Genomic DNA, 16,593 nt, shown 5'->3' with positions numbered 1-16,593 from the left:
CTCATGAACATAGAGACTGCTCAAACAGAAGTTCTGTAAGTAAAACTACTACAAGATGCTGCGCCTCTCACTGAAAAAGGACACAGTTACCATTCCCACAACAAACTGAATCAGGTCCCACCAAAATACGCAAACACTAGCCGGTTTGAACTAGTTTCAGGCCATCTACGGATGTAAACTTGTAAGTGAGCCACATTATTCTTCAGATACAAAAACTGCATTTCCAACAACAGCCACAAGTAGCACAATTTACAGCAAATAAAAATAAACCCAAAAAAGGTGTCAAATGAAATTATACACTAACTGACAACAATGTACTCTGTTTTATGCCATGCATCCCATTCAGAGCAAATTCAGAACTACAGAAATTCAGAAAAAGCCAGCAAGAAGTTTACAGAAAAAAGGTAAAACAAGAGCACCGATAAACTCTGCACCAACACCATCAGGAACCTCTGTGGTTCAGAACTAGAGACCCAGAATGATCCGAGAAGAAGTTCCTTCAATTAACAAGCACTGACCTGCGGAGTCCGCCCTGATGACCACAATGTCGAGGCGCTCCCGCCTGCGCGGCAGGTCCGTGACGAGAGGGGACGGCTGCCCGTGGCGGCCGGCGCGGATGAACAGCGTGAGGCGGCAGAACTGCAGCGTGAGGTGCGCCAGCTTGCTTCGCAGCAGGATCGCGGACCTCCCGGAGTGCTGGGAGGAGGCCCAGTCCTCCTCCCTGAAGTTGCCGGCGCCGTCCGCCAGCACCCACCGGATCTCCCGCTGCTGGGAAGCCGCCCACACCCGCCGGCGAAGGCGACCCAGCGGCGGGCACGCTCCGTCGAAGAACTTGACCCACTCCGACTGCACAAGATCCTCTGATTATTCATTATCCGGCGGAAAATACGTGAAAGAAATTTGGAGTTCTTGAAAGAATGGCGGAATCTTTGACGCGAACAATTCAAGAACTCAAGCAAGAACTCGACCACGCAACTCAATTCAAGAACTCACGTCGCGGGCGAGCGGTAGCTCAGGCTGGCCGTGCTTCGGGGGGATGACCTCGACGGCCCACTTGGTCGTCGGGCCGAGGCAGCTGTCGTCGCCGACGGCGACACCGGCGCGGCAGGGGAGGCGCCTCCAGTTGGCGCGGAGGAAGCGCCCGTGGGCGTCGTGGAGCAGGACGACGCCGGCGCCAGAGCCCGTCGCGACGGCGCGCCACATGATGGCCTTGACCTCCCGCTCGTCCCGGTCGCGCTGCGTGGCCGCGCGGCGGCGGCGGCAGGGGTGGAGCGGCCCGCTAGGGTCGGGGGCGCCGAGGTACCGGCCGTAGACGCCGCGGAGGAGGACGCGGCTCGTTCCGCGGCCGCCGCTGCCGCTTCCGCTTCCTCCGCCTCCGCCGCCGCCTCGCTCCCTCTGCACGGCCCATGCCGCGTGGCGCGACGCACCGAGCGCGTCCAGGAGGACGCCCCGGCCGTCCTCGGCGGCGTGGAGGTACGTGCTGTGCTCCAGGCTCCGCAGCCGCACGAACTCCACGCCTTCGAACACCTCCATTGCTGCCGGCGACTTCGGAGAGGGAGACGCCGCGCGCGGATGGCTTTCTTGGTTTCTTGGCGTCGCGTCGCGAGGAAGAAGAGAGCAAAGAGTTCGTTACGACGGTTGCGTTGGGGCGCGGTGGTGGAAGCATTTGAAGGCGGCGTCAGCACAAGTCAAGTCCCTGACAGGTGGGCCACGGACTGGGTCAGGTCTGACGTGGCCGACTACTGTGGCTGACATGTGGGGCCACATATGGTCAAAGTGCTAGTCAACGACGCCAGTGCCGTCGTCCAGAGGCTCGCAGTCGCAGGGACGATACAAAAAAAAAAGGGCAAATTTGAATGAGGTATTTGAATCAAGATCAAACGATAGAGTTCTGATTGCTGGCTTGCTGCAAACGATGCTGTCCAGTTTGTGAAAATAAGTGAATTTACAGAGTTAGATGATGGATTCCATGGGCATGGACGGATGGATGCTAAGTCAATTTACAGTGTGTTCCTGCGCAGTGCTTTCTACGTGTCGAGCTCGAGAGGGTCGGGCGCCGGCGAAGAGCCGGCCTTCTTGCCGGGCTTCCTCTGGAAAGGCCGGCACGCCTTGACGCTGAGGTCGACGGCGGCGGCGAGCGCGACGAACATGGCGGCGTCCTCCATGCACGCGACGTGGCGCATGGCGAGCTGCACGAGCGGCCTGCTGCTCCTCGCCTCCCCCTCGACCCTGCAGCTCATCACGAACCCGCCGCCGGCGCACGCGGCGGCACCCAGGCTCGCCGCGCAGTGGTCCGCCGCCGCGGCGCCCGCCGCCACCGCCGCCGCCTGCCGGTCCATGTCGATGCAGAACTCGCCGCCCTTGTCGCTGCTCAGGGGCGCCTCCGACACGAGCACGCAGTCGTCCTGCCCGTCCGGGAGCAGGTGCAGCCGCAGCCGCACCGTGTCCCTGCTGCTCGCCACCGCCGGTGCCGGCGCCGGCGCCGACAACTCCCGCCACGCCTCCAGGCGGCCCCACGGCTGCCAGCTCTCCGGCGCCCCCACGGCGCCGGCGCGCACGATGAGCCACGCGCCTGGGTTCGACCGCGCCACCGTGTCGCCGCCCGGCGCCGGCACGAACGGCGTCGCCATGAACGCCGCCGCGACGGCCGAGCCGGACAGGTCGTGGATCACCACCTTCCAGCCCTTCCTCTCCCTCCTCACCACCATCTCCATGTCCTTCTCCTCGCTGCCCGAGCTCGACCAGTACTGCCCGCCCAACGGGTCTCCCTGAGACGGCCTGCAACCACATCGATCAACCACCATTATTAACCTTCTCCTAATTCAACATGATCGACCACAAATTCCACATATATGCATCTGATCGGCATGTCTGCTTTCGGCTTATTTCAGCTTATTCCGGCTTATTCTCTCTCACAGAATTCTACTGATTGATCGAGAGAGGCTCACCGGCGGTCGCGGATGAACTTGCAGCTGAAGATGGGCTGGCGGATGCTGCCATGGAGCTGGACAACCTGGGGGTTGAGGGCGATCTCATCGTCGAACTGGAAGATGTACCGGGGGTCGGCCTCCATCTTCACCCGGAGGTGGAGCTCCGGCCGGGCCTCGCCCCTGCCGATGCCGGCCCACCCATGGTGCAGCAGCACGGGCTTCCCCTCCCGCCACTCCGACGGCGGCGCGAGCTCCACCCTGAACACGCCGACGAGCCGCTTCCTCCAGGCGACGCCGCAGCGCGCGCCGAGGCGGGCAAGGTACACGGCGACCTCGAGGCGGCACGACCGCGGGGCCGCCCGGAAGCACCCCGGCGCCGCCAGCGCCTTGAGGTCGGACTCGTCGAGGGAGAAGACCGCCGCGTTGGTGAAGGGGTCGAGGTTGAACTCCGGCGAGTGGATCAGGGGCACCTGAGCCGTCTGCACCGGGAACCCGCCGAGCCGGATCTCGCAGTCGCAGAGCCGGGACGCCGCCTTGCCGGCGCTTCCGCCGGCGGGGAGCTTGAGACCGAGCTGGCCGACGGAGAGCCGCACGAACGGCTGGGGATCCATGGCGCCGCGTGTCACTGGAAACCAGCTCCCGCCATTGCTGTTGCTGCTGCTGATGAAAATTTGGAATGTCCATGCCGTCAGATTTTATATGAATGTATGATTTCAGCAAAAGATAACTGCAAACAATTAGTTAGATCAGATGTCTAAACATTGCTTAGGTGATGAGTGATGACAGACAGTGTGTGCTGAACTGAATATGTGCAGTTCAGCAAAGATTTGTACTCCTAAACTTTCGTTTTTGCTATCAGATTTGCTCCGCATCAATCATTGAAATTCTGTGTTTCCATCAGTCGACGTCCATGTACAAGATATCTGTGTGCTTCTTTTGGGGCTCAAAGCTCGGCTCACACATTTGTTAAACAGACTATAGAAGCCCAAATAGTCCTAACGGGTCGCAACAGGAAAACTGGAAAGGACTCGTCAGCCATGCCGGGTACACAAAACACCTAACTGCGGACCCGTTTGCGGAGTAGTACTACATTGGCTTGGATTCGATCTGAACAGTTTGCATGGTCATCCAAAGAAGGGAGAAGGTGGTTGACGGAAAAGCTAAATATCAATCCTTTGACGTGGAGACACATCCAAAAAAAAAAGTAAAAACACTTTTCCTACACTTGGGCAAAGCATCGACCTGCATATCCTGAGGGTTCTCGAAAGCGTAGTAAAAGTATTTAGGTTCAAATTCATGGGGGGGAGCTAAGTACATTATACATCTTACTATTATTAATTGGAGTCTTCTTTTGAAGCCTTCAGGTAAAACCACCTAGGATCCTAGGTGAACAGTCTAAAAAATAGAGAAATCATACAAATTCTTACAAAAATCAGAAACATCCGACCATCAATTCGGCAACTCTAATTATAATAGTCATTAGATCTGTTATCTTTTTAAATAAATTACCCACCTTTATTATTATAAAAATAGACTAAAGTAACCCCCTAAACATATATCTAAATTACTCATCTCTGCCATTATAAAAAATAATCTAAAGTAACCCCTCAATCTTCATCTACATTACCCACTTATGCCATTATAAAATAATATCAAATAATCTTCTAAATTTTTATATATACTATCCAATAATAACATAATGAAAAGTTAAAATGAACCCAAAATCTGAATCAAAATTATGTTATTATAATAAATTCTTAAAGCACATCAATATAAAATTCTAAATTACTATTCCTATCATTATTAATATATTATTTATATTATTATTTATATAAACATACTAACCATAATGTGTTTGTCATCATATATTCATGTATAAGAGAAGAGATAAGAATACCAATTTTCATGTTGTTCACATAGCTCAAACAAAATGTTCAATTAAACACATATCAAACATATATAGAGGTGTGATACAAAGTGAGAAAAAATTGTTAGTAACTAAACCTATCACATTTATTGCAATTATATAATGATAAATATGTATCTTTGCAGTATTGGATTTAGAATAATTAATTGGTTGAAGAGAGTGTGAGATAGATAATTATTAGATATATCTAACTAGTCCGTGCGAGAGCACGGGTTGATAAACTAGTTTGACTAATCCTAATGCAGTTCTAGGCTCTAGCCTAGCAAATGTTTATTAGTATCAGGGAAAACCTTCACAATATTCCCACTTGTTAATGTAAGACCAACTATGGACAAAGTATCCATCTGATTCTTACCCTAGCTCCATCAAATCAGCATCAGCCACCAGCACCACTCTGTTTGGCTGGCTTGTCAGCCAACCAGCAAATAGTGTTTTTCTCTCATACCGTATCAGCATCAGCCACCAGCACCAACCAAACAACAGTATTTTTCTCTTGCAACAAATCAGCACCAGCCAACATGCACAGTCAGCCGAACAGAGTGGTGGAAATCTGAATGTTGAACCTCAAAGCTACCGATATTTTTTGGTAAAAAAAACGTGTTCAGAAAAGCATTGTGTAAGAAAGATGAAGAACGTTGATCCAGCATGTTCCCTTTTGAAAATCACTATTTTGCGAGCACTGCTAAAAGGGACGCAGCACCACCAAGTTTAAACAAACAGAGCATCAGAAAAGCAAAAGGCATCCGGTGCTTTTGCAAGGATGGCAGTGGACATGGCGATGTCATTAGCATCCCAGCTCGATCGGTGCAACACAAAGCTGCATTTGCAGAAAGCTTAGTGTGCCCAAGCATCCATGAGTGAGCAGCATCAATGGCGCGATTACTAAAATTATTAAACTAGTGATTGCCCCCGGGAGGGCCGCCATGGCAGTGGCTCCGAGCGAGGTAGCCCAACCTCGGCGTGCTCCCTTGCCTCCATTTCTTTAACCCGACGCCCGAAGCTTCCTCCGATCAGAAGATACCAAACCTTCGCCGGCCACAGCGCGAACGAACTCCCCCCGCGCCGGGCAACGGCCACGCCGCCGCCGCTCCCCGCGCTCATAATAAGGCGGCCGCCACGGCACGGCACGCCGTCGCTGAGCTGATGCTGGCATGCTGCTGCCGCTGCCGCTGCCGCTTGCCGTTGTAGCTCGCCGCCGCCATGTCGACCAGCCGGGGGCGCCTCCCTGACGAGCACCGGCCACGTTCCGAGCAGTACCACCACCAAGACGGCGGCCGCGGCGTCTACGGCGACCGGCATCAGCAGCGCGAGGGCTACGGCAGCGACGTCTACGGCGACCGACAGCAGCAGCGCGACGGCTACGGCGGCGGCCACTGGCGACATGAGGACGGGCGGCGCCCGCACCGGCGGTCGCGGTACGACGACTTCCGGGGGCACCGGTCGGGCGTGCTGGAGTGGACGGCGGCGGTGGTGTTCACGGTGCTGGCCATCGTGGTGCTGCTGGCGGCGGTGACCGTGCTGGTGGTGGTGCTTCTGCTCCAGCCCCGGTCGCCGTACCTAGCCGTCCGGGCAGCGAGCCTGAACTCCCTGGTGTACGACCAGCAGGGCGCGCTGGACGACGTGCAGCTCTCGCTCCTCGTCGAGGCCCGCAACCCCAACGCGCGCTCCGCCGCGTCCTTCTCGCGCCTGGAGCTCCGGCTGGCGTTCAGCGGCGTGGTCCTCGCCAAGCTCCGCGCCGACCCGTTCGGGCTGCCGCCCAGGGGCGCCCTGCCGCTGGCCTACGCGGCGCGCGCGCGGGGCGCGCCGCTGGACGCCGCGCGCAGCGCCGCCGTGGAGGCCGCGCTCCGGGACGGCGTGGTGCCGTTCGGGGTGGACGGGGAGGCCAGGACGGCGTGGAAGATCGCGGGGCTCGTCGGCGTCCACCACTGGACCCGGCTGGCCTGCGAGCTCCGGTTCTTCTGGCCCAACGGCACCGCGCTCCACTTCAGCTGCAACTCCAAGTCCAAGTTCTGGTTCTTCTGACCGGACGGCCTCCATGCCTGCTTGCCGTGTCTAGCTAGTAGCACTAGTTCTCTGAGGGAGCTCAAACCCATGAACATGAAGTGTGGTGGATCAAGATTCGGGAAAGGCACAGCAGCTGGGTTCAGTTTCTTGGGTTCCTTCTCAGTTCTGACCGACTGAACCACACCCTCATGTATAGAAGATCGATCAATTCTCTACTGCTTGCTCCTCTATCCGTTTATAAATGAAATCTAGATAGGAATCAGCAGCCGTAGCTCCAGAATTGAGGTGATAGATACCGGTGGCGGGAACAATCAAACTTTGCAGTAATTCTTTCCAACAGAGAAAACGTGTAGCAGTAATATTAAAGTTTGATTTGCACAGGCTGTGTTGAGTTTGCTGCAAGAATTGGTGCTCCTGCTTTCTTCCTTTGGTTTTCGTCCCAAGCTTTCCTTGATTGGGGAATTGAAGGGCAGCCCCTTTGGATTTGCAAAGGACAAAAGGCGGGGGATGGAGAAGGATAGAAAGAGACGGCCATCGCCGCCATGGAAAGGAGAACCAAAGCGTGTGGAAGGGGGCCATGGAGTCAGACTGTAACTCGGACGGAAGAAGTGCTGCGTTGCGTTGCGCTGGCAAGCAGAGTAGGCTGGCTGAGCCGCACTGCATGTGCTCCCTTTCTTCCTCCTCCTTTCCTTGCTCCTTCCTCTTTCCATCTCCCTGATTGCTTGCTTGCTCGTGTTTTGACTAGAAGGAAATCAGGCGAGCCCGGATCCCAAGAATCTTCCAGCAGCTCGTGGACCCAACCGCTCTCTCCTCCCAATTTCAAACAACCAAAAGTGCTTTGGGGGCAAACAAAAGTTGATCTGAAGTGTTTTGGGCCGGGGTGAACAAAAGTTGAAACTGAATCGAAATCAAAAGCGCACACAATTCTGAATGCATGTAACAACAGGAATACTGTATGACGATCAATACTGCTGGTAGTTTACTAGCTACTTGTACGTATTCATGCGCGGAAGTAAGTTTACTAGCTACTTGTACGTATTCATGTGTTGGAGCACAGGAACAAATACAAAAGGATACGAATTTGAATGAGCTTTTGTTTGTTTGTTTTTTTTTTACCTGCAAGTAAGTAGTTGTTAATCGATCGCCTCCTTGAGTCAGGCTCAGGCTGAAAGGCGGCGATGGAGGAGCTGCGGGAGGGCGCGGCTGGCTTGCTGGGCTTCCAAGCTCGGTGGACGCGGTCGCTACAGGTGCTTGGCGAGGAGGCTACAGCAGGCGGCGAGGAGCGGGCGCGGCAGAGGCCCGGCTGCGACGGCGGCACGGCCCCCGGAGCAGGGATCCATGGCGGGCGGATGAGCAGGTGATGGTGGTGGGGGCGGGGAGCGGGTCGGAGGAGAGAGGCCGCGGCCGGGCAGGGCAGAGCGAGGAGGGGTCGGTCGATGCAGGGCAGAGGCTTGAGGAGGAAGGGCGGCGGCGGGGGCGACCGCGGCGACTAGTTATACCAGCACAGCACCACCCGCGGGAAAGATTAGTCGCCGGGGCTGCGGCTAAACGGAAGATTAGTAGAGCGGTTAAGCGGGTGGTGCGCTGGTGATTAGACTCCAGTACTAGTTGCTGCTGGGCACGGCCCACGGCAGACGACGGACGGTGTGGATCGTCCGATCCGACTGATCGGATGGCTGCTGTACGCTACTACAGTAGTAGCAGCAGCAGCAGGAGGGTTGCGGTGGTGTGGAAGCGTGGAGTAGCGTCGTGTCCACGGGACGACGGCGACGGGATGGGGGGGATGACGGCAGCAGTCAGTGGGATGCGTGCCAGCTGGAGCGCACGGCGGGCCACTTGCGGGATCGCTCGCTTTCCCGACAGCCTGGCGCGGACCGCGACCCGGCCGCCCCGGCCCCGGCGGCGACTCCTCAGCCTCCAAAGTACAGGAAGGGGGCAGGGAAAGACTTACAGGCGGTAAGTGATTTACCGGTTCTCACCGGTAACGGTAAGTTACCGAAAATCGCCGGTTTACCGGATTTACCGATCGGTAAACCAATTCAAATTTGAAATCATCGAATTTCGAATTTTTCGACCGAATTCCGTTGTAATTTCGGTGGAATTCGCTGCGTATGGACCGAAAAATGTTGACCACGATATAAAATAACAAATTGTGTTAAGAGAAGTGGAATATTTTTAGAGAATTATATCTAATTCTTATATATAATAGTTCAATATGCATAATGATTTTCTTACAAAGCAAATATTAATAGATTTGACGTAAAACATATGTATATCAATACAAACCACAATCCAAATGCAATAAAATATAGGTTCAACTTGTTAACACAATTTATAGGTTCAAATAATACAAGTCTCAAATAGTTAACACAAAATATACTCTAAAATTTTTATTTCGGTGTTTTCCAACAGGAAAACCTTACGACCGACCGGAAATTGTTGATGACTCACATTGTAACGTCGAATCCTATAGAATGGAATAAATAAAATGGATGAGAAGATGCAAACGAAATGAATGCAAGTGAGAAAATAAGATGTGTTACCTACATACATGGGTACTCATTCGTCATCTCTATGATCTTACTCTGGGGGATATTCTTGATAGTACATGTGAAGAAATCCATATGGGAGGTATCCTTGATAGTACATATGAGGATATCCATATAGAGGACGCGGAGGGACAGTCATCAGATGTGGTTGTGGTGGCCACACAAAGGTGGGTGCCGACGGGTAGCTGTAGGTGGAACTGACAGAGGTAGAGCCACCATCATCCTCACCGTCGTATGGGTCTATTTTTTTTACACAACATATGAGGTTAGATTTCAAAAAAATGTTAGTCCAAAATGCTCATAAAAATGTCTAGTTTTTTGAAATTTTCAAATTTGAAACCGGTAAATGCGAAATATTACCGAAATCCATTTCTCGGACACTACCGGTAACGGTAAATTTTCCGGTAAACCGGATTTACCGGTCGAAATTTTTTCCCTTGGAAGGGGGGCGGCCACCACCTCTCGCCCGCACACAGAGAATGCCCTCGGACCAGCGCCGCTCCTGCCGCGCCAACAGAAGTCCTACCCCTCACCGCCACGTGGGCCCGCGCACCGGGGACCAAGTTTCCAACAACAACAAGAAAGGCATTTCAAAAGTCACTGGCTACCCGAAATCCGAACCCAGTCCAGACAGGTTTTTACTTTTTACTCCATTATGTATCGGATTTTTAGATACATGGATTCGTTACTACACGCAAAATTTTCACTTTTACCCATTAACACTGGGATCCAAACAAGGGCCCTGTTCGCTTGTCTTGTCCCGGCTTGATTCGGCTTGTTTCGGCTTGTTTTCTCTCACAGAATACTATTAAATCAGCCGAAATCAGCCGGCTTTCAGATCAGCCGAACACCCCCAAGAGTACAGGACCTTAACATCACTTCTCCCTCACTTCTCATTTTGGTAAACCCAAAATCTTTTGAAGATGGGCAGGGATGTTGTCGCTTTTGCAGTGGCCGTGTTTGTATATGCGTACGAGGTATTGGTGACTTTGCATGGTGTTATGATTATTTAAATATGGGACTTGTTATTTACATTTTTATTTTCTCTCTAGTAATTCTAGCGAACTATCAATTTCTTACTCGTCATGTATATTTGTATGCAATAAATTTGATACTTATTTTATTAAACTTGTTGATTATGACATAAAGACTAGTGAAGCGTCCCCTCATAAGAGAAGACTTAAATGTGTTACAAACATCAGTCCCAGGAGGCTGATGACACATTTATTACATCAGATGGTTCATTACCGTACAACTCTACGCGGTAGTGAGCAGAGAAGCGCTACTATCGCGAGGATTACAATCCACACACACGCAACGATATTAAATATAAAAAAAAAGTCCTCAGAGTCTTGCGCCATGCGGTAACTCCTGCGGGTGACCCAAATCCACAGGCAAGGCTGGGTGCAGGACGGTACCCCTACTCAACGTCGTCAGGTATAAAGTCTGGATCCTCTTCTGTAAAAATAAAGAATGGGGTGAGTACAAACGTACTCAGCAAGTCCAACCACACCCACGAAGGGGTATAACAGAATATAATGCACAGGGTAAATCAAGAATAAGGCTAGGGTTTGATTTGCGGAAAGCAATATTTTATACAGGGGTTCATTTGAAAGAAAGCATTTTTTCCAAAACCAGTTTTCTTATACCGAGTAACACGAGAGGTTGATCCCCACAGGATCCAAGTTTTAGACTGCTACCGGACTCCTCATCCACCGTAGCATACGGCACAACTACCGGACACATTCCCAAAACAACTCACGCCAACCCATCCCACAATAAACACTAGTTATGTGACCACACCGTAACCCGCCCAGTACCGTGGGCACGACTATTCGAATAGATTCTTAACTCTGCAGAGGTGTGCAACTTTACCCACAAGCGGGGTACCGCAACTCGATCACCTTAGTATCGGTGCAGATCCCAACAAAGCCCTTACCCACCTTAGCTAGACCTGACTAGCCATCACGGGATGCACCAAGGGGTCATCGACCTTTCACCTAGTTTAAACCGGGGCATAAGTCACTCGGGGCTTATCCCTTCTCCTTAGTCACCCGTTGCTCTCAGCTCTCCTGGTGGCTATCAGACTAATTAGTGGGATTTATGCTAAGCCGTTGCCCATACAACGGTCGAGTGGTTTGCACGATAGTGGAGTTAGGTGAGATGTCACACCAACTCGGTCCTTAGTTGTGACAAGATGGATATCTCCCTTCCTTGCACTGCCACACCGGCACGAGCACACCAAACAGCAAATCGCACCGAAATGCCATCCATCCCGTCTAGACTCATCTTTCGAAAATACACTTTTATCCCTTCCCCCCCACACACACACCTTTTCTTTATAAAATAAGTTATATTGTATGTAAGATCCTAAGCGTTCTAATAGCGATTAACGTCCAAACAAAACCAGACACTAATCTAGGTGGTCAAGGAATGGTTATAACAAATCAGGGGTGGCTATCCAACCAAAATAGACCAATAGGTCGTGTTTATAAAAACTAGGACAAAAGCATGCATCAAATGATGGGATTGAACTTGCCGTCTTCGAAGCCTTCGGGGAGGTCCTGGTCGAAGCACTGTCCTTCGGGCTCGGGGTCGCGGAACTGGTCCTCGTTCACGGGCTCGCAGTACTGCTCGTCAACGGGTTCTCCTTCGTTCACACCGTGGTCTACGAAGCATACAAACAAACACACAATCAAGAAAGAGAAATAAAAGTTTAATCGTTGAGTTTGAATCAGAAATAGTTAAGATATGGTGTTCGGAGTAATATTTTCGGGCGGATTCCTAATGGCATGGACAAAACTATGACACGAGAGGCGTGGTAAAGTTTGAGATTGATTTGAGATTATTTGGCGCATGAAATGATAAATTAATGGGTGTTTAGGGCCTAAACGAAGGGCCAGGGACTTGTTTGTAAATGGTTTTGGAATAAAAAAGGACTTGGTTGTAAATTCTAGAAATATTTGGGGCATACTAGAAAAGTGTAGGGGTCTATTTAATATTAAGTTTATATGTTGGAGGCTAGCTCCATGAATAAATAAGAGTGGAGGGCCTTTATACAAAAGGAACATATAGGGGGTTCTTTTAGAAAATAGAGAGAAGGTCAGGGGGTTTTGTGGCAAACGCCACCTTCTTCCTCCTCCCCCCCACGAGAAACAGAGGAAGGGGAGGGGCGGCTCTGCGCCAGCCGATTCTGGCGCCCCAGGGCTCGATGACGGCCCGGGATAGGGGAAAAAGGGTCAGGGAGGCCTGCGGGGCCGATTCCCGGCCGCAGCTCGGGCGGGGTGGTCCCAGGGCGGTATGGCCGTGACGGCGGGCGGCGGCGGGCGGCGGTAGCTTCGGGCCGGCATCCCGGAGGCGCGGCAGTGAGCAAGGGGAGGGGGAAAAGCATCACGGGGCTCCGGGAACTCGATTCACCCGCTCACCTTGGGTGGTGGCGTTCTGTGGATGGCTCTCCACGGCGGCGGGCGGCGCTTGGTGGCTACAGTGGCGGTGGCAGTGCTGGGGCTCGGGAGGAGGCTGTGCGGCAGTGGAGGCGGCTGTGGAGCTCGGGGGGGGGCTCTTTATAGGCGAGCAAGGCGGTGGCGGCTTGTCGGGACGCGGGTAAAGACCGGCGAGCGGTGTGGGGTGGCTTAATGGCACTCCGGCCGCTCGCCCGTGTCGTGACGCGGCGGCGCGGGCGGCGAGGTGGGATGGGGCGAGTCGGGCCAGCGTCGCTGTGGTTGACGGCGCGTGCGGCGAGGGCGGGGCACGGCGAGCGGCGCGGGGACGGTTCGGCGGGCGGCGCGGGCACGGCTCGGCGGGCGGCGCGGGCACGCGGAGGTGGCAGCGGCGGGGCGGGGCAGCACTGTGTCCGTGCGCAGCGACGGCCAACGCGGCACGCGTGCACGCGGGGCCTGTCACGGTGCGGCGCGGCTCGACGCGGGGGGAGCTCGCGGTGCAGCGGCTCGGCGGCGGCCTTGCGCGTGGGCAGGCCGGCGGCGAGCGGCGCGGACGCGTGCGCGTGGGCGGCGCCAAGCGGAGCGACGCGTTCGCGCGCGCGTCTGCGGCTTGCGTGGCGTGAGCGGAGGGGACAGCGGCGGTGCGAGCGCGCGGGCACGTGGGCGCGTGGGTGGGAGCGTGCGCGTGCCTGTGCGAGGGGGGACCGGGAGCCGGGCTGGGCGTGCGCGGGCGCGTGCGGCCAAGGAGCAGAGGAGGAAGGAAGGAGAAGGGAGAAGGGAGAAAAGAAAAAAGGGAAAAGGGAAAAAAAGAAAATGGAGAAAAATAAAAGGAAAGAGGAAAAGGGAAGAGAAAGAGAGAAAGAAAATAGAAAAGGGGAACAGGGAAGTAAAATGGGGAAAAAGAAAAAGGGAAGAGGGAGAGGGGGGTTAGTGCGCGCCGGCGGCGATGGCGGGGTGCGCGGGCCAAGGGAGGCGTGCGCGGCCGGGTGCGCGGGCCAGGGGAGGCAGCGGTGCGTGCGGCCGGCGATAATCGCGGTCGGCGAAAAGAAAGGATAGAAACGACAAATGGAATCGGGTGTTGGAGCGGCGAAAGATTCTAGGGGGTATTAGGGTTTAGAGATAACTGAGCTCAACGACGAAAAACGATTTTGAAAATATTTAGCGTATGATTTAATTTAGTAAATTTTGGGATGTTACAACTAGTATAGTAAAGTGTGGACCTCTGGTGATCCATTTATGTTGTTAACCCGATGGGTATGGTTTAGGCAAAATTCTAAAACCCTCATGGATACAGATTTTTATTAAGTTTGGATACTTTTTTACATGTTTGGGTTTGGAATGCTTACCTAATGGTCTGTATCTGTTGTCATCCCTAATTCACTCGTTTCTTTTTTTTAAAAGAAAAAGCTACTCGTTTTCTACAATCCATGTACCAGCGCTGATGCGCAGTAGATAAAAATGGCGTGCATCTGGAAAATGCGGTGACGGTTCCTCGTGTCTTCAGTTGCAGTCACGTGCGGGCCAAGTATCGAGTACTCCGCCGCACACCACCACCGCAAATCAGGGTGCTCGGTCAGCCAGGCACCATCAGGCCCCTTTTTTTAACTTAAGGCCAGTCTCAATTAGAATTTTATAAAAAGTCTTATGGCATTAAATACTACTTTTACTGATATAGTAAAGAAAGAAAAGGATGAAGTTTTATTAGTTGTGGTGAAAGTTTCATCACCATAAACCAATCTGGTACAACTACCTACTCTCTCCGTTCCAAATTATAAGTCATTCCAAGAATTTTGGAGAGTCAAACCATTTCAAAGTTTGACCAAAATTATAGAGAGAAATATAAAGATTTATGACATCAAATAGGTGCACTATGAAAATATAGCTAACAAAAAATCTAATGATACTTAATTGGTATCATAAATATTATTATCTTGTCATATAAATTTGGCCAAATTTGAAAAACTTTGACTCTCCAAGATTCTTGGAATGACTTATAATTTAAAACGAAGGGAGTTGTTCTCAATTTAGATAATTGTGTCCACGATGCATTCTTTAAAACTGTCCTAATAATAAAAGTTGGCACGGCCGGTTTCTGACCTTTGCAAGCACGTACCGTGGATCACGGATCCACACGGTACAAACCACAACAGGGCAACAGGTACTGAGGTACGTAGATCCGTAGACACTCCGGCCCCGTCGCGCCGGCGGTTGCACTGCTGGAAGAATTAATCTGCGAAGGTGCGCTGCACGCCGCCGCTCCCGCCACCTACCGGCGGCATGCTTCGACGCCCAGCAGCGACCGCCGCGCGCTCTTCTTCTTGGGCCTCTCCATGGGAATTTTATTTGTTCGTTCATGATCATCCACGTGCATAGCTCAAAATTTTTAGTTTAAGCTTAGGCCTAATCTGGATTTTTTTTGGCCCGTGGAATATTGTGTCTTGGAGGTCGTCTCGTCTTGCTTTGTGCTGTTAGGGGTTAGGCTCGGGTTCTGCAGGCCGGTTTAGTTGTATTCTCAGATAAAGTGGCGGCGCCAAAGAGTTGACAGAGTGTTGAGTGTGTTGTTAGGCCACCACGCAACGCAACGGGCCGGCGTTGCCTTGCGGCCGGTCCGTGTAAATTAGGCATGCGAGTTCCGAGAGTGCGACAGAAACGAGAGGGCAACCACTAAAGTAGGTCTACTTGTATGCTCACGCGCAAGTAAATTTAAATTTCAACCGAAACCGATGGTGTTTTCGTGTGGGGGGTTTTTGAACCTGCAAATAAATTCGGGTAGTAGCAACTGAACTTTCGCCGGGTCAACTCTAACTGTGTCTTTGGTAGGAGCATAACCTCGTTGATATTAATTCGGAATTTTTACCTTTTCAATCTTGCATGAGATCCTGTTTCTTGATCTTTTCTCCTCTCTCTCTCTCCTTAATTGCACTGCCAAATCAGCAAAATGTTCTACATGGCAGCGTATTAATATGCTACGGAAATTATCTTTGTCATGGCATTGGAACTGCCCTTTGGCTCGTCTCGATGCGCAATTTTATTCTACGGTTTATCAAGATTGACAACTTCATAACTGTGCTGGTTGGATTTCGAAGGACGAAACTCTCCCTCATTTTTCTCATAGTAATAACGAACACTGCTAAGTCAGTTAAAATGCTAATGCGGTATGTTATGAAACTTTCATTAAGATTATCTTTATGCTGGAGTTCTGCCGGTTTAATTCTCAGGCAAAAGTGGCAGTGAAAGAGTTAACAGAGAGTGTGTTATTAGGCCAACACGCAATACGCCGGCTTAGCCTTACCGGTCCGTATAAGTTAGGCATGGGAGTTCCGAGAGTGATAAAGAAACGAAAGGCAACCACTAAAGTTAGATTGACTCGTATTTCCATGCACAAGTAAACTAAAATTTCAACCGAAATCGAAGGAATTCTCGGGTGGGGTTTTAAAGCTACAAACTTTCAATTCGCCGCGGTCAATTTCACTCATTTTTTTTTACAATTCCTTGTCCTAATTTCAGTTACTTTCACCGCAGCAAAGACCAAGAGACGCTGACCGTTCCACCAAATTTTGTTTAAAGGAATTCCACCGAATTTTTACCCGTGCTAGCTAAGCTAGTACCACACACTACTAGTCTTGTTGTGAAACCGAAAGCAAAAGGCGCATGTGTTCAGGAACCCGGAGGCAGGAGGCTCGATTGGCATGAAGGGCAGCAGGTGTAACAGAAGCATCTGCCGCATGCCGCTGTGTGCTCCA

The 16,593-nt window shown here is 52.0% G+C and overlaps 3 protein-coding genes and 1 long non-coding RNA gene across 6 annotated transcripts; 1 reads left to right on the top strand and 3 right to left on the bottom strand.

Annotated features, from left to right (window-relative positions):
• Window positions 1–164: 164 nt before the first annotated feature.
• Window positions 165–1,533, bottom strand: LOC120713187. Its single transcript, XM_039999192.1, has 3 exons — window positions 1,424–1,533; window positions 994–1,333; window positions 165–846 (listed from the first exon to the last, which is right to left on the bottom strand). Exons 1-3 carry the CDS (start codon window positions 1,531–1,533, stop codon window positions 466–468), a joined length of 831 nt encoding a protein of 276 aa, XP_039855126.1. The 3' UTR covers window positions 165–465.
• A 329-nt stretch (window positions 1,534–1,862) lies between these two features.
• On the bottom strand, window positions 1,863–8,389 carry LOC120711500. Of its 2 annotated transcripts, none has more exons than XM_039997054.1 (3): window positions 7,978–8,389; window positions 2,949–3,590; window positions 1,863–2,778 (listed from the first exon to the last, which is right to left on the bottom strand). In XM_039997054.1, exons 2-3 carry the CDS (start codon window positions 3,539–3,541, stop codon window positions 2,028–2,030), a joined length of 1,344 nt encoding a protein of 447 aa, XP_039852988.1. In that variant the 5' UTR covers window positions 3,542–3,590; window positions 7,978–8,389; the 3' UTR covers window positions 1,863–2,027. The 2 variants fall into 2 exon arrangements, with proteins under 2 accessions (XP_039852988.1, XP_039852989.1); XM_039997055.1 differs by having other exon boundaries at window positions 2,949–3,587; window positions 7,978–8,385.
• Window positions 5,420–6,879, top strand: LOC120713186. The gene has a single exon (XM_039999191.1). The coding sequence runs from the start codon at window positions 6,058–6,060 to the stop codon at window positions 6,877–6,879; it is 822 nt and encodes a 273-aa protein (XP_039855125.1). The 5' UTR covers window positions 5,420–6,057.
• Window positions 8,390–9,136: 747 nt separating the features above from the next.
• LOC120713882 lies at window positions 9,137–9,464 on the bottom strand. Of its 2 annotated transcripts, none has more exons than XR_005691312.1 (2): window positions 9,413–9,464; window positions 9,137–9,328 (listed from the first exon to the last, which is right to left on the bottom strand). It is a non-coding gene; the product is annotated as an uncharacterized LOC120713882 (long non-coding RNA). The 2 variants fall into 2 exon arrangements; XR_005691311.1 differs by having other exon boundaries at window positions 9,405–9,440.
• Between the last annotated feature and the right edge of the window lie 7,129 nt (window positions 9,465–16,593).

Source organism: Panicum virgatum, chromosome 6K (genome assembly GCF_016808335.1).
Source record: "Panicum virgatum strain AP13 chromosome 6K, P.virgatum_v5, whole genome shotgun sequence".
In the NCBI taxonomy this organism is placed as follows: Eukaryota; Viridiplantae; Streptophyta; class Magnoliopsida; order Poales; family Poaceae; genus Panicum; species Panicum virgatum.
Note: the sequence above shows the minus strand (reverse complement) of the source record. Positions and strands in the feature narration are given on the sequence as shown.